General features: G+C 42.3%; 1 protein-coding gene across 4 annotated transcripts in view; it reads left to right on the forward strand.

Annotated features, from left to right (window-relative positions):
- Positions 1–26,219, forward strand: part of FXR1 (FMR1 autosomal homolog 1) — a 274,198-nt gene that overhangs the window by 90,693 nt on the left and 157,286 nt on the right. For 2 of the 4 annotated variants that reach the window (XM_069213094.1, XM_069213097.1), the window contains exons 7-13: positions 5,020–5,136; positions 6,476–6,646; positions 8,710–8,788; positions 10,557–10,666; positions 11,003–11,089; positions 11,253–11,460; positions 23,129–23,296. In XM_069213094.1, the coding sequence (XP_069069195.1) occupies positions 5,020–5,136; positions 6,476–6,646; positions 8,710–8,788; positions 10,557–10,666; positions 11,003–11,089; positions 11,253–11,460; positions 23,129–23,296 (940 nt within the window). Of the gene's footprint in view, positions 1–5,019; positions 5,137–6,475; positions 6,647–8,709; positions 8,789–10,556; positions 10,667–11,002; positions 11,090–11,252; positions 11,461–23,128; positions 23,336–26,219 lie in introns of all 4 variants that reach the window. The other 2 variants (XM_069213095.1, XM_069213093.1) reach the window with 1 other exon arrangement.

Here is a 26,219-nt window from a genome sequence, read left to right on the forward strand (position 1 = left end):
ACAACATGGCCAGTCTTCACAGTAATGTCCTTTGTCTCCTTTGGAAATGTTCTTATCATGCTTGGGCAGGGAATGCTTTAATATTTCTCAGTTTAATGAGGATAGCGCCAACTGAAAACAGCGCTTACAAATAACCTACCCTTTCTTCAGTTTATTTTGAGAGCGAACATATATATTTTTAAGTGCACTCAAACACTGCTGTGTTTATTCTTTGTGAGAGGCCCCTCTCTTTACGAAGGAAAAGTTCCAAAGGGGCTTGTGTGCTTCATGCATTTTGTGGCTTGTTAAAAATCGCACTGTTAAAGAGTGCCCTGTCTGCCAAGGAAATGTCCAGGACCAAATTGCATTGTCAAAGGGAATTTACCTGTGTGAGTAAAGAACATTCCAGAAATTCTTTAAAGTCTGCTAGTGGTTTTCCGCTCACTACAAAGCTTAGTGGAGCTGCTATTTTAAACTCTGCACGAGCGACCCTGAAAGCATGCACACTGGAGAAATATTGTTATTCCTGCTGTTTCCGGTAGACTTTGAGAAGCAGTCTTGTATTTACATGCCATAGGGATATCCTGAGACACCTTTGTATGGAGTCAATGGTGTGCCAAGGGGTTACTGGAGGTCACATTCACCCCTATCTCTATTTGACGTTTGTTGAGGATGTCACCCATGATTGCTATTCTGACCATTTAAAGAGGTTTTGGTGTGGGTAGCAAGGCGATTGAGCCTCATAGCTTGAGGAACCTCAAGCCAGATATTTTGTTCTACTTGCGATTCATTTTTGACGAAGCACAGACAAGAGCACTAATGCCAGTAGTTCCTGGATGGTGAAATCAAATGATGGACACAGTCAAAACAGCTACGAGGTCAAAGTCTTTCATGCCTTGACTTCTTAAATAATACCGACCACTAAGACAACATCCACTGTTTAGGTCACCTACACCTGACTCTGTTTATAGTCTGAAGTAAGGAACCATCAATCAATTCCTGCAGTAACCTCATTCCCTCTGAAAGAGAAGAGCTTTATATTTTATACACGAAACAAGATCTGAATCATATCACTGAAGGCACAACGCCCTGTAGCCGTATTCTGAAGTGATGTTCCCTTTTCTGAAGAATACTTCTAGTTGCAGATTCCTCACCCTGGGTATCTTTCAAGGTGCATTGTGTGATCTGGAGTCTCTTGTAATAGCTCCTGAACTCCGATCAATGTCACCATCAGTCTCAGATGCGATTGAATTCCGCCTCTGGACAGGACTCCATGGAACAGACATAGGTGCCAACCCTGCAGTCTGATGTCAGTTCCTCTTTTTCCACACCTTTCGGAAGGAATCCGGAGCACCTCTCATTCAGTTTTTTTGCATGATGTGCACTAACCTGCTTTTCGTTTCAGGCCCTGACTCTGAGTCCGCTAGATTTTCGGAACGACGGCGGAGGTAAGAAGGATTATTTCCCTCTGCATTTAGATGATTATGATTTCAATTTGGACTTACAGGTGGCCAGTGAGTTGGACGCTCGCCTGGACAGTGGGGTGTTATCTCTTCCTTTTCCATGGAAAATGAGTGCCTCCTTCGCTGTAGTAATGAGATGTCATCAATGGTAGTGGTTTTAAAACTACCAACTAGGAAAGAGAAAACTAACGTTTTGCAGCCCGGAGAGTGGGGTGTTATCTCTTCCTTGTCCATCAGTGGAAAATGAGGGCCTCCTTCGCTGCCGCAATGAGATGTCAGCAGTGTTAGTGGCTTTACAACTACTAGGAAAGTCAAAACGAACACTTTTTGCAGCCTGGAGAAATTACATCTGAACTCTTACTTCCATCTAATGAGATCTTAACTCGTACCCTAATGGACGCCTGGTTTAAGCCTTGTTCCTATCCGCCAGTGAGCAGGCAGGTTGCCACTTGCCACCGGCCTCCTCCAGACAACCCTAGCTTCTTGCTGCGGCACCCTACACCTGAAAGAGTGGTTGAGGCTTCCACCAGAAGGGTGAACCCAGTTCATTCCTTGGCCTTACCAGACAGAGTTGAAACACATCAAGGCATTCTGAAAGCAGATGTTTGCTTTTGCCAGTCTAGCCCTGCAATCAGTCAATGTCTTGTTTTATGGGGTATGGTGAGCAAGATCTTGCAGGCAGCCCCCAAGGAGTTTCGAGCCACCTGGCTCAAGCCATCCAAAATGATCAGGATGACGTAAAGTGTATTATCTATTCTGGGCTGGGCACTACCAATGTCTTGGCCAGAGCAGTTGGCAATTGTGTGTTGTTTTAGTGGTATGCCTTAATGAGATCCACGGGGTTGCCTAATGGGCATGCTGCCAATGGAGCTTGACTATTTAGCTTTGGAACTCTTAAAAACAAACAAAAGGGCCACAGCACATTCTGTAGACTGTTTTGCCACAGCAAAACAGTATCCTCCGTAGTTTCACCTGTTGTGAGGCTACTCCAGAGGATTGACATGCTACCGCCCCCAAATCAGGCACTCCACTTCTTTCACCGTTTAGAGGGGAGAGAATCATTCAGACAACCCTCCAGCCACCAGAGGGCAGAGCACTTCTCACTGTTCGCCCATGCAACAGGAGCCTCAAAACTTCTTTAGTTTACTCTTTGTGGCACACAACCACACGGTGGGAGGCAGGATCAGGCATTTCCTCAATGGGTGATAAAAGATAACGTTCGACTTGTGGGTCATTCGGACCTCAAAGGATCTTTTAGAGGAGTACCTTTCCATTTTGCACCAAGAAGTGAAGGTTCTTCCGGTCAAAAAGAGCCATAGAGATGGTTCCAGCCTGGGATATATTGGACTGGCTGTCATTCCCACTATTTCCTCACACAGAAGAACAACAGAGTCCCATTTCAGCCCTCTGAATACCTTCTTATAGAAGTACAAATTGAAGAAGCTCTTGTTGGCAGAGGTCTGTCTACCTTGAATCCTGGTGACTGCATGGTGCATTTCGACCTGCAGACCACCTGCTTTCTGTTTTCATATGCCCGTCCTTCTGTCCCACAGATGGTGACCTGCAGTTCAAGGTATGCCAGGAGCATTTTCAGGTTGTGCTGTGCTCCCTCTGTACCTCACCAATGCTCCTTGGGTGTCTACAAAAGTGAGAGTGGTAGTCACTGCACACCTTTGGATGTTGAGGATTACAGTTTTCCACTCCCCCTCTCTCAACAACTGGCAGTTGAAGGCAGCCTCACCACAGTCATATATCACCTCCAGTTGGCTATGAACCACCTGACATAATTGAAGTTCACTATCAGTGTGCCAAAGCGACACCTCAAACCTTCGCAGAGGCTCCCTTTGATCAGAGCCATTCTGGATACTGCCATTTCAGGCCTTCCCTTCATAACATTTATATATTTGTACTATGATCCTGATGTTCCAGCCTCAGCCCTGCCTATTGGTGAGAGCTACTCTGAGGCTTCTGTGCCTTTTGGCCTCCGGCATCCTGCTTGTTGACTATGCCAATTGGCATATGTTGGCTGTGTAGTGGAACCATCAGGTCTCAGTGAGTCTAGTACCAGAGGAATTGAGCAGATTCCATCAGGGTTTCTGATGCGACTGCAAAAGATCTTCAGTGGTGGCTGCTTGCCAGCAGTTCAACCTTCTGGGGGCAAATGGTGGTGTTGATTTATTGCTACTCGAATATACTGGAATGTGGAGGTTATCTGCAAGAGATGGAGCCCAGATGACACTGTTCTCTGGTGGAGCTGCTGGTCCTTTGCCTGGCGCTAAAATCCTCCCTGCCATCCGTCAAAGGAAGGCTAGTTCAGATTTTTACACACACCACCACCACCATGTGGTACAGCAACAGATGGGGTGAAGTTCTGGTTGCTATGCCAGGAGGCAGTTTGGAGCCTGAGTTTGTTGGAGTATCCTGGCATTTTCATGGTCATAAACCACATGCCAGGATCTTTAAACTTCAGGGCAGACAAACCCACCCAGAGGTGGGACAGGGAATCTTCTAACAATGAGAGCCCAGGCTGGATCTTTGTCTCTGCTGACAATGCACAGGTTCAAAAAGTTTGCGCCCTGGATTTTCCTTGAAGGCTCTCTTTGAAAGTCCTTCCAGATAAACTGGAGCACCGGACTCCTGTGTGCCTTACTACTGTTGTCGCTTCAGCCTCCAGTTTTGAACTTCAGAAACGTGTGCGTTTCTGGCGCTGTCTCTCCTTCCTCGAGCTCTGAATATCAGAAACGACTGGGCCAAGTTATCCTAGTGGCTCTAGACTGGGAAGGGAGAGTGTGAAAACTGGAACTTCTTGGCATAAGCATCTATCCTCTGATCAGGCAATCACTTCAGTAAGATCTGTCGCAACAGCAGGGCAGGGACCTGCACTTGAATCTGCACTTCACCTATGGAAATTGAACAATGATAGTGACTGGGTCTGATTTAAGTTGGGTGCCAAGTTCGAAAAAAACCTGATGTTGACATCCAGATATAACACTTATGTGCACGATGTGAATGCAAAGCTTCATGGTGCCACCATCTGATGCACAGAAGCAATGCACTTCAAATCGTCTGGATCCAGTCTGACATCTCGGGATGTTATATAGGTGAGGAATCTACGATTAGATAGAATAGCCACCCATTGCAGGAGACAAGTTACTTGTTCTTGTAGAGGCGAAAGTATTTGTTTGTTTTTCCTTCTTGAAGTGTTTGGAGATCCTGCCTATAACTATAGTCCGTGCTGAGGAATTCACTGACGATTGCCCTAGTGGAGAGCAGATTCCAAGCAAGCATCTTTCCTTATTACTTTGTACAGGCTGAAAACATATTTAGTTGCATGTCAGAAATGGCACTGAAATGTATTTCAATAATATGGTCCAGTGAGTAAAGTGCTTTGTCATTTGTAGTCGATGTAACTGCTTCTGACATATATTGCTTTAGGCCAACACAATCTGGTTTGCTTTTGTAGCTCCTACAACTATGGGAGTATGAGTGTAACACGTTAATGCTGGTGTAGTTCGTTGTTTAATACAGTAGAATGTTTTCTAAACATTTTTGGTCATAATATATTTGCATTTCATAGTCTGGCAGTGAAGCAACAGTGAAGAGAGTGAACATATTAAGTGATATGCACTTACGGAGTATTCGCACAAAAATCATGCTTATGTCAAGAAATGAGGAAGCGACCAAGCATTTAGAGGTATGTTTTCCATTTCCTCCTTAGTTTACGCTTTGTTTTAAATATATGCAAACATTTCAGATGTTGAGAAAGTGAGTAATCGCCGCAATGATAAAAAAAAGCTAACTTTGTCATTTATACATGGGAGGCTTTGAGTTATGAATGCAGCATAACCTGATTGTTATGTTGTTGGTAGAGGAACCCCTCTAGCAGTCTATATCTGGAATATTTTCATCTACAGCTCTTGCATTCCTCGGTCAGTGCTAATAAGATTGTGATTCATTGGCAGCTGATTGATTTGTACCCTAATGCAGAGCTGCGCCTAGTGAATGCTCGACTCTTCAGGTCGTCAAAGCACTCCCTAAACTCTAGTGTGCCCCAAGGATCATCCCTCTCCCTTCACTTTTTATGCTTGGTGACACTTACAGAAATGGTACAAGGCCAGAACATGCTAATATACGAATATGCTGATGATACACAGTTGTACCTCAGAGTGTACAACCTATCAGATCTAATCAGTGTGGAAGGATGCATGTGGTAATCGATTGGATGGATGGATACCTTCACCTGCTTGTTTAAATATGACTTGAAGTTTTTGGGCCTCCTTGGGAATTTTAGTTAGTGACATTGTTGGCCAAACCCTTGATATTCGCTATCGCCAGAAACCTGAGTTTCAATGAACATATCACTCAACTGACGAAATCAGCCTCGTAATATCTGCACCTATTAAAGAAAGTAAATCATTTGATTCCTCCACAAAACTATATGTAGGTATATTGTGGAAGCACTGGCAACTTTCCATTTAGAGATTAGTAATACTGTTTTAGAACCAAATCAGAATCGCACCTCTGCAAGCCTTCTTACTTGCTGCATCATAGTGTCAAATGCCCGAAAGTAAGAGACTAATCCCTGTTCCTAAAGAAACTGCACTGGCACTTGCCTGACACATAAAGGCATTCGATGAGAGTCCAGGGTACCTGCAGGAAAAACTATAGATTCCACTGGGCGACACAAACCAACCAGAGGTAAACAATACCAATTCTGGAGGTCCCCAAATGAGGAAGACCAAGTCTGTTAAACAGGCATTTTCTCGTCTAGCCACAGACTTTCTTTTGTAGTATAATATGTTGCGGGCGCCCTAAATGCTAAAACCTATTGAACTAATGTACCCCCATTCTCTGTGTTTTAAGTTATCCCTGTTCCATTCTAATTTTAACATTATTTTTGTGCAGGTGGTCATGCTCGTTGAGGCTCCATTAACTGTTGCTCCTTTAAATAAAAGACAGTATACCGTAATGTTGAAGTTTAATATGCCTTCAGTTTTATGATTATATTTGATAGTCCACTGTTCTTCCTTCAGTGCACCAAACAACTTGCAGCAGCATTTCACGAGGAGTTTACAGTTCGAGAAGATCTAATGGGCCTGGCAATAGGGACACATGGTATCACTATTCAGCAGGCTAGAAAGGTTCCTGGAGTGACTGCAATCGAACTGGATGAGGATACTGGTACATTTCGCATCTATGGTGAGGTAGGTTGTCGATTTTTATGGAAACTGTTTTTGATACATTTTCCATTCTTATCATCTTGGATACTATATTGTTTGGGATCTAACTTGAAACCCCCCTTCAGCTTTGAGAATACCTACATAATTTGATAAATATGTCTTTTATAGCACCCACTGCAGGCGAATATACACATCTGCACTGTATTTTGAAACACTAATTTTATTGGTGTGGCGACTCTTTTGTTGAGCTTCAGCGCCTCATTGTTACCATACCCAAGTCACAGCTCACACTGACCCTTGTCAAAGCTAATTTTACCAGTTATTGATCTAATAAAGTTCACTGTTAATAAGCAAGGCTTGTGTGCGTGAGTGCGTGTGTGTAGAAGCAGACGTCTGGCAATGTTTGGTGCATTCAGTCCACTACGTTTATGTTTGAAAATATTTTTTTATTAATGTGTTTGATACAAAAGATCATTGTGTTAAGAAAAATGTAAAACATAACAAAAGCTTTGTTGGTCCTCGAGCTTTGCAAGCTGGACACAGGAGTAAAATATAACCTGCATTTTCAGCACTGATCTGTTTCCTGGACAGCAGCTACATTGTTCTAGATTTATTTCTGTTAGTTTGAGTGCAAGCTGCGAACTTTTGCCCTAACCAATGCAAGTGGCCCTTCTTTCTGTAAATTCATTGCACAACTTGGGTATGCTTGAGGGATGAAATCGACCCAATAGATGTCTGTCCCCTTCTTTACTCCGTGTGCCTTTGTTCTCCATCACTACTGAGGGTCGATAATCTATATTTTCACTTCTTTTCTTCGTCCCTCTTTCAGTAGGCATAATATGTAGGGCAATTACATTAATGCAATTCCTGCCATTTAGCACTGAAAATCACAAGAGATTTCAAGCATCTCGAGGCCTCTGCAGTGTGTTTTATTTGTGTATTCATTTTCATATGTTCACCCAATAATTTGTACTCCAGGTACTAATTGTGGACTTTCCAGTCTTCATGATGTAACTCAGTGTTACACTTGTTAGATAGGTACTCATGTTTGATGCCTCAAATGGACTACTTGAGGAAAGCCCTTTTGAAGTAGTAACAAGGTATTTCCAATTTTCCTTTCAAATACTGTCAGATTACGAGCTGATTTGATTGAGTCCCAGACCTCTGATCTAAACAACTGCTCATTCTATATTTACGTGAAAAAAATGATTTAATTTTGTCACATTTTATTGTCATTTTGCCATGAAAATGTCCCAGTTGCCAGATAGCAACATTTCAAAGTCATAATATGACCCAAACAAAAAGTGGTTCCTCACACAAGGATATTTACAGGGAAGTTAGTCTGATCTTTCCTCTCAAATTTCATGATCGTTCTTTATGTTTTTACACTTTACTTCACATCATTTCGTATTGAGCCTCTGCAGCCATCAGATGCGCGTTTAAGCAAGTCTGCAGTTTTCCATACTATTGAGACATCTGTATTTAACAAAACCACTACCTCAAAGTTTCCAACTTTTGGGATGTCCTGTGTGGGTTTGCGAACTTCAAGTACATATTGTTTATGGACAGCAAGAAGAGCTCTGAGTATCATAAATAATCATACTTGACTCTTCTTGATGTCGTGAAGCAGGAGCTCAATCTCCTGTACTGTTGAAGTCTCTTCTGAGGTATTTGTATATAAAGGCATCATCACTGCCATCAGGTTTTCTTACATTCCTATAGCCTACCCCAGCTTCTCTTTTGTGTGTGTATGCATTTCAGTGTCTCATCCTTACAACTCTTAACTTTGCTGTTATAGTCTTTCTAAACGTCTTATGTTAATGTTTCAAAAGAAAGCAAGAATGAAATATGTCCGTACATGTCACATAGAAGCAGCAGTTAGTGATTGAGATAGATCTAGTTCAGAAGTTAGTATATACAAACGTTCCAAACACTACGTAATGCATTGCAGCAATGTAACAGCAGATGTAAGTAGTTCTAAAGATCCCGCATGAGGCCTAGATCACTTACATTTCTTTCTTTTTTATTTTTTTTTACACAAATTTAGTAGACTTAATTAATGTAGCACCTTTCTTTTTCTGATCTAGAGTGCAGAAGCAGTAAAAAAAGCTAGAAGCTATTTGGAATTTGTGGAGGATTTCATTCAGGTCCCTCGAAACCTTGTAGGTATGTATAAAAGGTCTAGATTTGTAAAAAAAATGAATTTCTCAGTAGTGGTACTTCATGTTTAGAAGTGACGTGTGCACAATATGTAATTGGAAAATGTACAAGGGCATAGGCCGGTCCCTGCATGATAAAGGGAGGGGTTGGGGGCCTCAGAATTGGAATACCGTGCTTGGCCATGCCCAGATCTTGCACTTGCATTACAGTGGACTTCATCTTTTCGACCATGCCAGTTAACCTCTTTGAGTAGGTGTGTGCAAAACAGAAATTTGTCGTAAAATCTGGAGCTTCACAGAGAACACGTTGCTTACCGTAAAAGTGTGCTCCGGTGTCCGCAACCATCCACAAACTGTGTGGGTTATAAGCAATTCAATGCGTGGGAATTGGTATTACTTTACTTCTTGTAAATTGTGCTGCTTTTTAGGTTTTGTATCTTAACTATAATGTCCCTTCTGCAATTGTGTAGGTTTTTTCTTTTTTGTTACAGCAGGCAATCTATATTGCAGGATTCCCTCTGATCTCTGCACGTGCAGGATCCTAAAAGCAATTTTTAAAGTGCATATTTAATATTGAAAATGCATACGTATAAACATGCTAATAAGAGGCAAATTTCTATAGCTTTAAAAAAAACGGTCTTTAGCATATATTAAAAGAGGAAAAAACAAAAATGTTAAATGTAGAGTTTAACGTAAGCTGTAAACTGGATGCAAAGTAACAACCACGGAGTCAGTCAGACAATTCCTTTTTGAAGTTCTTGAAGTAAGGGGACCGAAGTAAATAACATTTCCTGTTCTGTTTCTGCCCCATGAGGGCAGATGCTCCTGAAGTCAAGAAGAATACCCATGATGAGACCCAGGATTAAAGGTTCGCAACGTTTCCTTCACTGGCGTGGGATTGTGTCTGTTATTCATAAACCGTATAACAGAGTAGCAAGCTGAAATAAACCCTGCTACCCTGTGGTAACCCAAAATATATAATGAAAAATAGCTAACAAATATATATGGAAACTTATTTAGAGGTGCCTGACCCACCAGGGCATCCGTTTTGGGTTCCGAGTAGTGTAGTAGCCAAACGAAACGCACCTGTGTGGCATTGTGCCCTTGTCTGATTTACCCTTTGATGTGTCAGTCGTCACCCAGGTTTTTAGCTTTAGTATTCCCTTTCCTCTCCCTTCTCACTTCCATATGCTCAACTTGTATTCTGCTATCATTGAAATTCAAAAGCCTATGGCAATGGGTTGTACTGGTCTCACAAGCAGAGACTGAGAAGGTCTGTCCAGTTGTATTTTTCTTCCTCATTGCTGATCAAGTGATCTTCAGCATCCTGGGAAGCAGTCTTTTACTGCTGAAACCTCTAACACATCTGCCTACAGGTAATCTCCGAAATGTATGCTGCCCTTCCTGGAGCCCCCAGGCAGGATACCTTACTATAGAAAGTGCATAATTGATAGAAACCTATTGCTTTCTGAGTTTAGGATAGTGAGATTGTACGGCACCAGAACTCTTCATTGTGTGGACAGCCCCCCTCAAACTTTAACTCGTCACTTTTGTACATCTTTTTCGAGTGACCCATAAGTTTTAGTTGCTGTATCTGTACTTTGTTTGATTGTGCCACTTCATTTGAAGCAAGTGTCATCTTAAATAATGAACGCAGTCACCTAAAGTGCATAAAGACACTGAATAGTTAGTCATGTTTTTCCTTTCACTGCCTTCCAAAAACATTTGGTAATTTTAGCCACTGATTTTAAGAGTGCATATTTATTTTGCTACAGGTAAAGTGATTGGAAAGAACGGAAAAGTGATTCAAGAAATTGTGGACAAATCTGGAGTCGTTAGGGTGAGAATTGAAGGAGACAATGAAAACAAACTACCCAGGGAAGATGTAAGTTTTGTTTTTATGTTTCCTTAGATGTATGTTCACGACTCTATGTGCACAAATACTTGATGTTATTTCATTGAATGTTGGGTGTTACTGAGTGGGCCCTAATTTGTTGATACAGAAAGACCTGTCACACCCATATTTGCATGTTGCTGTAGCGGGGTTAAGTTGGTAGCATTTCCAGTGAAATTTCACAATTCTATTGGCTTAATTAATGTACCAGCATTGTACAAATCGTGTATTGTAATGTGAACGGGTCGCACACAGAGTTATTTATCATCTTAATAATGATTTGCCTGAAAAAATGCCTTTAATGCATGTTTTTTTTTTTTTTAACAGGGAATGGTTCCCTTTGTATTTGTTGGCACTAAGGAAAGCATTGGAAACGTGCAGGTCCTTTTAGAATACCACATTGCTTACTTAAAGGTACCGTCTCTTTTCAGTGCATGACTTGACCGCTTATACTTGTGCACTATCCTCTTAAATGTGCTACCTTTGTCTGAAAAGTCCTTAAATACACAAGTCTGTTTCCTTTCTTGTTAGAATCTAACTAAACATACCCTTTTTTTGCTTTTTGCTATGAATACAGGAAGTTGAGCAATTAAGGATGGAAAGGTTGCAGATAGATGAACAGTTGCGCCAGATTGGTATGGCTTTCAGACCACCTTCCAGCCGAGGAACTGAAAAAGAAAAAGGTTATATGACTGACGAAAGCACCGTTTCCTCTGTTCGTGGCGGCAGATCATATAGCGGAAGAGGTCGAGGTCGAAGGGGCCCCAACTACACATCTGGTTATGGTAATTCATTTAAGTTCTTTGTATTAGTGAAGCATTAATTACTCATTAGTAAAATTGTGCAGCGTCGACAATGTGGATTATATAGCATGACCAGAGTCAGTCGGTGTTCATAATTAACTCCTTAGATAGTTTCCTTTTAGCAGTAGAAACATTCTCTCTTCCCTTTCATGAATGTGTAGCAAATGAAGCCCATATTAGTGACACCTTTGATTGGCATGACCTATAAAACTCATTTCTGAAAGCGAAAAGCTTTTCCATAGTGGTGCACATAATGTTGTTCTCCTCATGCTGTGCTTAGTTATGGTGATGTACATTGCACTAATTTCTTCTTTTCTACTAGTAAAAGAGCAGGTTGAAACTTTTTTCTCGATGATTTCCTTAAATTTATTTATTTATTCTATTTCTTTTGCTCCTGATCCTCACTGTTGCATTTGCCGGATTTCATCTTTTGTGATGGGCATGCATTAAACATTTGATTCATGTGAACCTATACAATTAGGTTAGTGGCTGCAGTGGTTAACATTTTATGGAGATCTTGCAGCCTTGTGAACAAATGTGACACATTCTGGGGAATGTAGATATTATGAGGCAAACAGCCAACATACAGATCGCCAAGTGAATGTTGTGAAACCCAGTAAAGGACCTTAGGTCCATGAGCCTACATGATTGATCCATCATTAACCAAGCATGTGCTGGCTACCACACATCCTGTTTAAATAAGATAATTTGAGTTGTATATACTGAAGCTTTGTTTGAGAGGAGGCTCAATAGGCCCAGTGTATTCGACTCAAGACACCTAGCCTGTAGAATCAAATGTTGGGGGAGCCTACCAGTTTCCTTCCCTGTCAACAGTGTCGAATGCATGCAAATCTGCGCTCAGCACTGATGGCACAGGAGGAGGAAGGGGAATAGGGATATTAAAGAGGGTGCACAATAGACAATGGCTGAAAGCAATGTTAAAAAAAGCTGTATGACACAGCCAGCATTGTTGGCGTTGTAGTGCTTTATTTTTATATTCAGTTATGCTGCACTGAAGCTAATACTGCTGTAAAACATTGACAAAGCCCATAGGTGAGACCTATTGGCTTTGCCAATGCTTGGTATGGAATGTCATATGTTAAGTTACAAGCATTTATATAGTGTTTACAACGGTTCAAAATGCTAATGTTATTGAATGGAGAGTGCCCTTGCAATGGTGTTACTGTGTCCAGATTCAGAAGCATTTTAGGACCATACAAAAACTGTGAAAATGAGCCATATAAATGCTCTGAATGTAACTTAATTTGTAGGTAGACAGAAAAGTCCAATAGATTACAGCGTTTATCGCCCGGGACATCTTGTTTGGGGTCAAGGGCAACAAGATTTTATGTTTACTTTGTCCTTGGGACAAGCAGACCCAACCCTCTGCAGCACAAACCCTTTGGCTGCCTGTTTACAGAGAGTGGAACTCTCTGCAGTTGAGGTAATGTGTTTCCAAGAGATAATGCTGTTCAAACTTGTATTCATGGTTCATTATTTGAAAACCTTCATTATTAGGGTGAGTGCTGTAAATAAATGTTTTAATGTCACACTTCACTACTGACGTTGGTTCCAGTACAAAAAAAAAAAAACGTGTATACACATGTTTGAAAAGTTTAGGCTATGAGGCTAAGTATAATGCTCCCAGAATGCTCTCTGATTATATGCAAATGAAGTGTCATTTAGTAAAATGTTTTGATGCATGCTAGTATTTCCCAAAAATATTTCTAATGGAAAATCAGTGTAACCATTTTCAACACGATTATGGGAAGCATGAAAATAAACAAACACTGACAAAGCCAACTGATCTGACATATTTGTATAAGTCTTTTAGTTTCGTCAATGCGTGTCTTGTTTTGACATGGCTTTTGTAACACTTTATTGTTGTGGGAGCTACCAGGTCCTCAACATTTTAACAAACACTGGCAAAAACCCCCCAAAACTTTTTTGAACTCTAAAAGCACATGTTGCCACCAGTGGCATTACAAAGGCCCCGCAGCCGCCCTCCAGGGGGCCCCTTCAGCACAGCACCTGCCCTGAGAGAGTCTGGAGAGGGGGCTCCTCCATGTTCTTTGCAAAGGGGCACCCTCCAGTTTCATTACGTCACTGATTGCCACTGTAGTTCCTGACACTGAACAAAACTACTTTGTGTGCCAATATGCTCCTTGTGGAAGAGAAGAATGCGATCACTCACAGTAAAGCCAGCCGAAAGAGAGAGAAATAGAAGTTTAATAAAAACAAAATGTCTTTGTTAACACCAGACCTAATTAGGGACCAAGACCCACATGTAGGTAGCTTTTTGCATGTCGCAAACAGCGACTTTCGCTGTTTGCGACGTGCAAAAAGCACATTGCGATGCACAAACCCAGTTTTGTGATTCGGTAACCTGGTTACCGAATCGCAAAACGGGTTTGTGACTCGCAATTAGGAAGGGGTGTTCCCTTCCTAATTGCGACTCGCAGTGCAATGTAGGATTGTTTTGCGAATGCGGGCGCAAACCAATCTCAGTTTGCACCCATTTCAAATGGGTGCTAACACTTTCACAAAAGGGAAGAGGTCCCTCTGGGACCCCTTCCCCATTGTGAATGTCACTGTAAACATTTTTTCAGAGCAGGCAGTGGTCCTGCGGACCACTGCCTGCTCTAAAAAAATGAAACGAAAACGTTTCATTTTTCGTTTTTGTAATGCATCTCGTTTTCCTTTAAGGAAAACGGGCAGCATTACAAAAAAAAAAAAAAAACTGCTTTATTGAAAAGCAGTCACAGACATGGTGGTCTGCTGTCTCCAGCAGGCCACCATCCCTGTGAGGCCGCCATTCGCAAGGGGGTCGCAAATTGCGACCCACCTCATGATTATTCATGAGGTGAACATTTGCGAAGCCCTTGCGAATCTCAGATGGTGTCAGGGACACCATCCTACATTCGGATTTGCGACTCGCAATTTGCGGGTCACAAATCTGAACCTACCTACATGTGGCCCCAAATTCTTAAAGAAAGTCACGAAAGTGCACCCATGGTATAGTGTCGTACCCCTATAAAATATTTGTGAACTGTATTTTAGCATGGGTAAATACGCATGTGTAGATTTGCTCATGTGAAAATCTATTGAGCATTTGCAAGTTCATTTTCCCTCCAGCCACTTTCTTCCCAACCCTGGAAGAAGCTCTAATTCTGCCATTGTCAGGAGTAAATGTCCAACCTTTCTTATTATGGGAAAATATTAGAGAGAAGCTGGTGAAAATCTTTAAAACATGCAGGTTAGTAGGTTTGCAGACTCAAAGGCATTCCAGCCCTGGAACTATTGCTTACTGCTTCCTCCAGCCCCAGTATGCAGATCTGCAGAAAGGTGGAAAAATAAGGAAATTGCTACAGTAGGGATTGAAACTGCTAGTATTCAAGCCCTACTATGGTAGTAGCCCTGGCATAATCAGAGCGGCTATTATCAGAGCTCTTACATAATAAGATTGCTGCTATAATTTGGCGCCACACTACATGGCACCAAAGGGACAAGTAGATCTTTTTACAGGACAAGTAGATTTGAGAAGCAACCTGTCCCGTGGACAAGTAGATATTTTAATAAATTCCACACCCCTGCTTTAAGCTATATGTTACTTTGGATGCAATGGTGTTTTGCTTTCACAAATGACAGAGCTGAAAACAATCTCTGGAATGCACTTCTTAGTTTAAAGAAGACATTTATTATTACTTCACCACGAGGTTCCTGAGAGAGGAGATTAGTAGGTTGGAGGCACACGTTTAAAAATAGTCTCAGCAATGAAGGGAAAATATATCAAAGTGATTCTCAATTGCAATGTACACAGCAAATATATGTGATTATATTATAGCATAACTTCAAAGCAAAGAATAAAAGTCCAAATTCATCACCATAGGGCCTATCACTGCTCGTCATCTTTCTCATGCCTGCAAGTTGATGACTCCTGTTCAACTGCGAGAAAGAGATTTTTCACCCGTACGGGGCAGGTCAGACAGCTGACGTCCACTCCTGACTGAAGTCTCAGAAAATTCCCCTCCCTGCTGCCCAGGGACACCTTTTAATAGATTAAAAGGCCCTTCCTTCTAATAGTCAAAACATGCTGGCTACTGTAGGTCAGTGTTGGAAGAAAAAAAGCGTCGAAGGTTGGCCAAGTCTTCAATGCTCATTTTTCCTAAGGCTGCCTAGAGAAAAACACAAAATATGCGCTTCCTTATCATGGTTAGTGTTCGGTGAGAGAATCTACGAAAAACACAGCTTGGTTTACCATGTGGAAAAACACAGCTCATCTGCAATGTCTCAACTGCAGTGTCTAACGCCACATTAAAGCCAATAGGCAGCTAAACCGAATACAAAATATAATGTGCTACTGGTGAACATTGAACAACTAATATGCACAGTGGTGAAACACAGTCAGTGGTCAAACATAATTAATGTCATTACAAATGGTTACAAAAGAATAAAAAAATCACGCCTGGCTGCTTGTTTAGTAGTATAATATGGTAATCAGCATTCAGTATGTTTCCTAGAGCTTTTTTCCCCCTGTACTGCTGTACCATTTAAACTGTGGCCCCTAGTGCCTGCAAGGTAACTGAGCTTGTGACTGCTTGTTTAGTGTGAGCATATAGCTATAATTGGTGCTTGGTGGGTTTCCTGGAGCTTTTGTCCCCTGTGCACTGCACCTGCTGCACCATCCAGATCATGGCCCTAGTGCCTGTAAGGTACCTGCGCTTGGGACAGCTTGTTCAGTGGCAAGGTGTAGCAATAAGTGGTGCTCGGTGGGTTTCCGAGAGCTTTTGGCCCTTGTGCCACTGCACCTGCTGCACCATCCAAATCATGGCCCTAGTGTCTGCAAGGGTATCATGAGAATATTTATATCCAGTAATGTATGTGTCCCGAAACGTCAAGAAGCAGATGGAACACACAGTTGTTTTGTGGGTAGACAAACAAAAGCTTTCACAAAAAGTGCCTTTAATCTTATCCTACCATCCCAAACGAGTTGCCACATGTGTCATAAATAAAGGATATGTTTTACACATCAAAGTGAAAACCAAGCATTGTTAAATTGTGTTACAATGTGGCTGGCCTTTTTGTGAAAATATCTTATCCTGTGCTTGACAGTGAATGGGCCATAAACCGTGTAAATTGGCCAAGGTCACCATATGTTAGGTTGACGCTGAAGCTGAAATGCGGTTTTATACTATGTTCCTAAAAAGGCAGTTTCAGAAATTAAGTTGACTCGAAGAAGAAGAATTGTGCAAAAAACATGCAAGTGTTTTGTGCAGATGAAAAACAAGATAACTTTTCTGATGGCTATGTCTAAAATATTTGTTTTTTTAAAAAGGGCACAAGCACACTCCTTGGAGAAAGGCTGCATTCCTGTTTCCTATAAAGGCTGTCACTTTGAAGTCAGCAGGAAGCAAAACAAAATAACAAGGCTCACAGGAAAACACAGCTTGACATTTGAGCTTGGTCTTTCAATGTCCATCAAACGTGACAAATAAGAACAAGATTTAAAGTCCTGTTTACAGAAAAGGAGTCCGTGGAAGGAGTCAGTGAACATGACTTTCTCTTGTGTGGGATGAACTGAACACGGACAGCCTAAAGCCAATAAAGCCAGAAAATGGGAGGAAAGAAAAATTGTATTACAAACTACAAGCCAATGGCAAGCTGCGGTCATAATGCATCCCCAGGTCAACTGTCTGAAACTCCCCAAGATGTCTTTAGCAGGAGTTTACAGAGCATAACGATTTGAATATTCACCTCTGGTGTAGCACGGATTGTCAGCAGACTCTTTGGAGCACAACCCAGCAATAAGCAATAGGTGTCTCGCTTGGTGGGGGCGACACTTTTGCTGTCACGGAAGCGGCCTGCGTAGTCACTGGTGCGGCTTGTGACCCTCAAGGAGAGCCCTTGGTGCGGATATTAACCCATGATGAAGCGGATAACGCGTGACTCCCAGTTTAAGTTGCGCATCTCCACTAACTCTGCACGTAATTTTAAACAACCTCATCATTACTCTTTTGACAAAGAATCAGGGTATGGTTTTGCAGGGCCCGGAGCACATGTTATGGACATTAAAAGATTAAAGGGCCCCCCCACCAGTCTGGAGGAGGATGGTGATCCAGAAGTATTTAATGGCAGTAAATCTGATTGAGAAAAATCAGCTACAAATTGTGTGGAGGGGGGGAAACCACCCCCTCCATCTCAAGGGGGATGCACCATGATCCAAATCTTATATCCGCACTCATTGACAACTGCAGAATGGAGGAAACAAGGGGGAAAATATGTCTTAATAGCTCTCTCGGAGCAACGAGCCGTCAAACATATACCCTGTTTGCGCTAGCTGGTCCTAAGGACTCTTCAAAGGAGTCCGCTCCTGTTAAGGATCAGACTAGATGCAACTCAGTACCTTGCGTATGGAATTCGAAGCTAGATTCCCGACCTGAGGTGAATATTCGCGGTCCTTCCATGCATGCACCAATCCCTTTAGCACTTGCACTGCTGGAAAGGCAGCAGAGAACGCAGAAGGTGTTGGCCTCTGCTCCCACTTATTCCGGATATCCTTCATCTGCTTCACAAGCGGATGAGGCAGATCATAAGTGCACTTCCGCAACTGAAGTTCTTCATCAAATCCTGAGTGAAATTAAAGCAATGAAAGCCTCACAAGAGGTGGCAAATTAAAAAACAGAACAGTTAATTTTTAATAATAACATACAGCGGCTACTGAGGCTGAATAGCGCATATTGGACTTAGAAGATGGCAGGACCCAGCTCGACACCTCCGTGGTTAAGCTCCAAGCAGAGCTGACTGATTTACAGATAAGAATCAATGATGCTGAAAATAGATCGCGCCGCTCAAATCTTAAATTCACAGGGGTACCTGCAGGTCGCGAACCTGGGTAGACACCTGCTGACTTAATTTCAGACCTTAAGCACATCTATCCGGAAGCAGCAGCTCAAAAATTGCATCTTACCATCATGCAGACCCACAGAGTACCTGCGGTTCTGTCCCCTACTGCCAAATATCCACGGACTCTACTGGTAAACGTCGGAGATTATCATATTAAAGAACAGATCCTCTCTAGAGCTATTAAAGCCAAACATTTTTCAAATCATGGGGGCATTTCCCCTTTAAAAAAAAATTCTGATATGTCTCCTCTTTCAGCCCGACACTGATGAAAATTTAAGGATTTGATCAAGTATTTTTAAAATGCTGGCACCCGGCAGGCATCGTTCAGCAGGCAAGACTTAATGTTCTCTTTAAAGGAGAGTCACATATTTTCTGTTCTGTGGTGCAAGCAAGAGACTCTTTGTACTCAATCCAGCAGCTGGGCGGTGGAGGGAAAGTGAGACGGTCAGGTGGAGGGGAGGCCACAATCTTTGGTAATTCAGCACATAATACACTGCTTTTTCTATTCTTTCAGCAAGACCCTCTTGGTGGGCCAAGGTGGTATTTAGTGCCATAACAAGGCACTATCTCAAGGAATAGGGGTAGGTGTGGGAGGCTGTGGTTCTGTTGTTTGGAAAGGAGCCTATGACAGATTGGGCTCTGGGGGGGGTGTCAGGAGGAGGGTGAGGGATTTGTCAGGGTTGTTGGAAGGGGGGCATGCGTGAAGAAAGTGTAGTGGGGGATGAAAATGTTTCAAATATGCTGCAGGATCTTTGCAATGGTATATACTTGATGTAATGTCTCATATTAATTTGAAGATCACTTCATGTAATGTCAACAGCTTAAATAATAGACTAAAATGCCATGGTATACTAGCATTGCTTAGATCGTTAACAGCTGATGTAATCTTCCTACAAGAAGCGCACCTAAAAGACATCAACCACGTATATCCAATATTCGTACTTTGCCTCCTCTCAGGCAGCACACCTTGGCGTAGCAATGTTGATTGCATCCGCAGCTCAGGCCGAAATTCTGGGTGTTGTGCGTGATCTGGCAGCCAGATGGATTTGGGTTAGAGTTACAATTCCTAATCAAATTTAAGAAATTTCATAAGTTATTATGGCCACCATTGAGGATTCACCCTCCTCCTTGGAAGAACTTAATTCTGTTAATCAACAAGCGTCAGGGTACTTGATGATTGGGGTTATTTTAACCTAATTTAGAATATGGCCCTTGATACGTAATGATTAAACAAGCCCAAATCAATTTGCACGTTAACTACCCTGATTCAGGATTACACTTTAATAGACCCCTGGGGTGTAAATGACATATCAGCTCGTCAATATGTCACTCTAAGTGTTATGGTACCGCTTCACGTATAGACTTCTTTGTCTCAGGTAGTTACATGGGCAAATACCTCTATAGTAGCTAACGCTATTTCGGACGTGTCAGCCATTTTGGAGATATCACCAGTTGTATCATTACCCCCGGTAATTACCATAGGTAATGCTCTGTCGCCAAGCATCAGAAGACTCAAAGGTGCGACCAGTTAAAGGGAAGCTCCTGAAGTGGGTTCCATGGCCTATCATTGTTGATGTTGAAGTCTTAGGTTATGTTGAAGAAAAATCTTAAAAGCCCCTCTCCTCATGAGAAGATGAGAGGATGTCCACGTGCGCCCACAGTTCCCCCTAACCCCCCACCGCCCAAACGGGGCTGATTCGGAGTCTTTTCCTGAGAAACCCCTACTTAGTGGGGTAGTCTGCAAAGCTGCATTAACTCGAACAATTCCATACAGCCATGATGCAGTTCTGTGGCATACTACAGACTGCACCTCTGGCCATAAGAACCCATGAGGGCCTTCACATGGGAATCTTCTGGTGGGTTTGCCCTCTGTGCCAGCTGGAACCGCTGGAACTGCTGTGGGCTCAGCACTGGCTTTGCTTCTGTCTATGAATGTGGGGCAGTGACTCATGCCATACCTTGGAGCATCAATGCCGGATGATAAAGCCAACTTAGTATGCTTTCTCACCCCGAGTTGGTGCAAATTTGACTGTGCCCAAGGCTTCATCCTGGACCTCGTGGGCTGCATCCTCTGGGCAACCCAACAGACTCCAGGACTTAGCCCCTGCCTTCAGTATGAACTCAAACCCTCCATACTTTATTTGGAGCAGATTCTAACAACACTGCATGTGATGCGGAATGAATTTGGCCAATCATGCAATGATGACAATTGGTATGAAGATTTTAAGGACAGCAGTTTCCTAGACACCTGGCTATTATCACCTACCGCCCTTCCAGGGAAGGAAGTGCCTCCTTCACCATGGTCATGCGAAGGGCTGCCAAGGTTCTTGACCTCCTGTTACCCACTATGGAGCTGAAGATTAATGGCCCTGCTTGGGGTATTATTCCCTTGCCCTTTCGGACTCAGTCGTCAAGTCTTGGCAGTTATCCCTGAGCACTAGGGTCCCCCTGGTATGTAGAGTAATCCAGATGGTCATCCCGTGGCAAAATCTACCTTCCACTGTGGCTTGGACACCTTCGGCTTGCCTAGGCATGGCAGTTGGCACCAGGGTGGCTCTCAGGAGGCACATCTCTCCAGGGACTTCCATTCTACATTAATGGATGTGCCATTCCATGGTTTTTGCCTTATTGGTGATAAGGCAGACTCTGCCCTTAGGCGCTTTAAGGACAGTACAGCCACAACCTGCTCTTTGGCCTGTTCACCCGCCACACCAACAGTTTTGCACCTCCTTGGCTATGGTACGACTGTCACCATCAGGTTCGCCATGGCCAGCTTTTTGAGGCCTTGTTACCAACTGACCATGTGGACAGCAAGGACATGTGCAGCAGAGTCTTCTACCTATCTACTAGAGTCTCAGAACCTTCTTAGTGTGCCCTTCAAGGCACACTGCCAATTTTTCAGATGCACGATTCAATATTTTCTTCCAGGGCGACAGGCAATAACTTCGGACCACTGGGTGCTACATATTGTCCAATGGTGTTAGACTTTACCATTTCTTTTCACCCTACCACACTTCCCACCATCCTCAGAACGACTGACTGAGAAACAGCTATCCCTCCTAAAGCAGGAAGTGTAGGCTTTTCTGGCCAAAGAGGCCATAAATGAGTGTCGGCATCAGAAGTAGGCTTCGGATGTCACATCCGTTACTTTCTGGTGCCGAAGAAGGATGGAGGCTTTTGTCCTATTTTAGACCTTCACCCTATCATGCTTTCCCGTGGAAGGATAAACTCAAGATGCTCAACTTGGCCTAAGCCTTGTCTGCCCTCAGACCTGGAGACTGGATGGTAGTGGTGGACCTGCAGGATGCTAATCTCCACATTCCGGGCCTTGCAGGCCCACCGACACTGTCTGCAGTTTGCAGTGAAGCAGAAGCATTTTCAGTTCACTAGCTTCCCTTGGGCCTCACCAGTGACCCTCCGGTGTTCACAAAAGTAATGGTGGTGATTGCAACACATCTTCAAAGGTCAGAGGTTCCAGTCTTCCTCTACCTGCTGAAGGTGGGCTAGGCCCATGTAGTTGTCACCCACCACCTCACTCCATTGGTGTTCGTTGTCAACGTGCCAGTGTTATACATTAGTCCTTCATAGATGTTCCCCTTCATCAGAGCCATTCTGTACATGGTGCAGTTTTGTGTTTTTCCACTGGAACGGAGAGACCAGGTGCTCATTGAGAATGACCTGAAGCTGTTGGGACTGATGGCCTCCTGCATTCTGTTGATCAAGCATGCCAGGTGGCAATGCGCTGTCTGGATGATGCTCTATCTAACCACAGATTCCTCACCAATCCTCCCTGTTCTGTGAACTGGGCTCTTTTCCACCTAAAAAGGTCTCGAGTATAGAGATCTGCAACCTGGTCAGAGGGAATTTGCTATTGGGCTTTGCATTTGGGATGCAGGCGTCCCAGAAAGTACAGGACATGAGTGCACATTAGTGGCATCTCTATTATGTTTTGCGCATCACTACGAGAGAGAAACAACATTTTCATGGATCCACACTATGTAACCTACCAACGTGCAGGGATACTGCTTTAAAAGTTTCAAGATTCAGTCCGACACCTGGGGAGTATTCAGAAGTTGAGCAATCTGTAGATATATTGAGTTATCTAGTAGATAGTTCATTACCGAAGGAAAGTAACCTGTTCATTGGGAAAGGGAGCGGGGACTAGGTGTAACTAAGTCACCTTAAAATTAAATGTATCATTTTGCAAGATGAGCATTAACCTGATTAGGCACAGCTTGCAAACACATTGGTTATGATATTGTTAAAAACTTGTGGGAACGGGAGGAAAGAATACACAGTACACGCAGATGTTGAACGCCTTTTTTGATTTCTCACGTAACCTAATATTCTATTGATCATGTATCTCGTGGAGTTTTCTAGAATAACGATAGCTGGCTCTTACTCTCATTAAAGTGTGTGTGTGTATGTATATATATATATATATATATATATATATAGAGAGAGAGAGAGAGAGAGAGAGAGAGAGAGAGAGAGAGAGAGAGAGAGAGAGATATATATATATAGAGAGAGAGAGAGAGAGAGAGAGAGAGAGAGAGAGAGAGAGAGAGAGAGAGAGAGAGAGAGAGAGAGAGAGAGAGAGAGAGAGAGAGAGAGAGAGAGAGAGATATATATATATAGAGATAGATATGTCTTTACTTTTTACCTGCAGAATGTAATCAAGTGTACCATATTGTCTAATATTTGGTGATATTCACTAACTAAAGATTCTGTTTCTTTACTGTGGAAGGTACAAACTCGGAGCTGTCTAACCCCTCTGAAACTGAATCTGAAAGAAAAGATGAACTCAGTGATTGGTCACTTGCAGGAGAAGACGAGCGAGAAAGTAGATACCCACAAGATAGCAGAAGACGCCCAGGACCAAGAGGGAGAAGTGGCTCTGGGGTTCAAGGGCGTGGTGGGTCCCGAGGTGGCAAGTCATCATCTATCAGCTCTGGTAGACTTTATTGATATGTATTGGAGTGCCGTGTGTTGATTTTTTTTCAACCTATGAATGCCCTTCTTTTATGCATAGCTAAAGCAGTGAGGTGAAGTTTACAGACTACAAATGGTATCATTTAATGGCTAAAGACCTCAAACTTTGAATAGGGATACAATGTTTCAAAAGAAGAGGTGCTTTATTAAAATGTTGTATTGTTATCTCTTCATATAAAAAAACTGTAGCTCTTAAATGATTTGATGAAGGTAGGAGGTGAACCGAAATGAAGGTTAGAATATGTAGTCACAGTCCATCTTGAACACAATGCACCTTTCCTGTACATAGACATGCACAGTTGTAAATAGTTTTTTCAGTTTTAGTGCATTCCAATTCATCATCCAAGGACTTTCATATTTTTAATACAGTTGATACAAGAGTAAAATATTTACATAGTTATAGCCATGTACTAATAAAAATGGGGAACCTTAGAATGCAGAGGTGGTAGCTATTTGTTGTTGCCTCGTCCAGTGTTTATCTACTTATTTTTCTTTACCTTCATGCTATTCTTTTTATACTGGGAAATCTAAAGTTTATTTTTATATGTAAATATGCACTGACCTCACACTGTAAGATACTACAGCAGCAATTGTTTTCGCCTTGAGCTGTGGCTCATGCACAACATAGAGGTCTGGCTGTGAGGAATTATAAACACTGACAATCTTTTTTTCCTCTGATATCCGTTTTATATTTTTTTATGTTATTCTGTTTACATTTGATTGGTGCTCAGCTGCTAACTTAATGTGTGACACCTTTTACATGTTGGGTTCGGATTCAGTGTTTTACCTACTATGATTCTTTGACCTTGAATGTATTTGTTAGATACAGTCTTGTTTCACATTATTTCAGAGATTACCATACGGCTGAAAATAGTGTAATTGTCCAATTCTGCATACATTTGGTGCCTTCAGTTGATCTTCTTGTAGGCGATTAACATTGGATATGAAAGGGCTAGGTTATTACATATCTTATCCTGTCCTGTCTTTACCTGTTGCCACAGGTTAATGGATTGATTCAGTTGCTCGAACACGTTCATCATGATTTATGAATTAAATTTTGAATTTAAAAAAGTGTTCTAAATATTGCTCGATTTGTGAAGCAGGTTTTAAATGAGCATAGTTTTCAGTTAATGGACATAGGTCATCCTACTTTAAATGCTCTTATCTGCATCTCTTACAATGCACTTCACCAAATTTTGAAAAAGATTTGGCAGTATTAGCAATGCAAATTCTTATTCTATAAGAATTCAAAGTTAATTCTACAGTACTTAATCTTAGACCTGCCCTATGCATGGCCTGTGACTTCTCTGGTTCTAATGTTTGGCTAGGAAAATGTTGTTTTTAAAGCTGTAAACGCTACAATTTAGACCTTTGCATGCATGATACCGCATATGCATGAGAACGTACATGTGGCCCTTTTTTTCACTATGCAGTTGCTTATGTTCCTCAGTTCCGTTTTTTAGAGGTAAATGGGCGGTCAGAAATCACATATTACATGAAGCATCTGTTCTGTCTATGAGGCACTGCACCCAAGTACCTTACCTCTTTTTAAGCTGCCATTTGCAGGTCGGACACAATGTGAGCTGGCACCTGTTCAGCTCCTCAAGATAAAATTGAGGAAAGTCTTTCAAGTACACAGGACTGTTTGGTATGCACATGACATATAAGGAACTACTGTTCCCTGACTTCAACATCTGCAGCCTGCACCAGCTTGAGTGGGTTATTATTTGGTTCTTAGACCCAGAATTCCAGTCTCAGGCCTATGTGACATCACTCTCTCTTTTTCCTCCTCAAATCCTGTAGATTGAAGGCAAACACCCTAGAGTAGACTTACTAGGTCCTTAGAGCGGAAAATCTCATCCTCTTTAATGGGTTGGCTGCCTGAAGTAGATGCAGCCAGCACAATCACTGTGTCTATCCCTCTCCCAGTAAAAGCCATCTTGCAAAGTAGATACCCTACATTTCTTACAGCACTATGTACCATTCAGAGTGTTAGACTGTAGACTGCTGAATTTCTAATCCACTTGCGGCTATATCACTTTGTTTTTCTCTTGGGTGCCATTACTGGTAGAGATGCAGCGCATGGTTCGGGTCCTCATCTGTAGCAGCTACTAGTTCCAGTCTCTGAGTTGGCTGAACATGGACCATCTGTTAATAGGTACTCCTGGCACCTCTAACGCGGATACATTTGGCACTAGCTTATATTTAGTCTCCACCAGCCTTCCTGATCCCTGTAGGTATGACATCTCTTCACATACGTCTGAGGGTGGCTGGGTTTGATAATGATCTGAGACTGAGATTCTTCTTGCTCTTGATCACATCGCTATAAGTAGTGTTCATGAGACAGTCTTGTTTGGTCATTAGTGAGTGAATCTATGCACTGGCGACTCTTTCTTAATTGTCTACTAAATAATGCCATGTGTTGCCACTCGAAGCCTGTAATCCCAGAGTCTTTGGACAAATCTGGGTCCCGTAAGGATAACATCATCTTTGTATTCCTGTGTGTCTTTAGTGGCAGCCTTTTTGTTATGAAATCTGAATAACCAGGAAGCATGTCAATAATAAGGAAAGCTGGTATACCAGTCCAGTTTACTCTAGTTAAAGTTAATTCCATTGCTCTCTTTGTTAGGGTCTGCAAATGTTTTACTGCCTGATTCACATGCCTTCACCTTGCCCTAAAGAAAAGCATATTTGTGTACGGTCTGGGCTAAGAGGCAACAAAGCAAGAATCTATTGATTCTCAGGGTCTTCACTGGCATTGCTCCTAGTACCATGAACCTGTCTTTCATTTCACTGGAAGGGTGGTTGAAAATCTATTTGTCTACAGGTGAGATGTGCCTACAGGT

This window comes from Pleurodeles waltl, chromosome 11, assembly GCF_031143425.1.
Source record: "Pleurodeles waltl isolate 20211129_DDA chromosome 11, aPleWal1.hap1.20221129, whole genome shotgun sequence".
Classification (NCBI taxonomy): Eukaryota; Metazoa; Chordata; class Amphibia; order Caudata; family Salamandridae; genus Pleurodeles; species Pleurodeles waltl.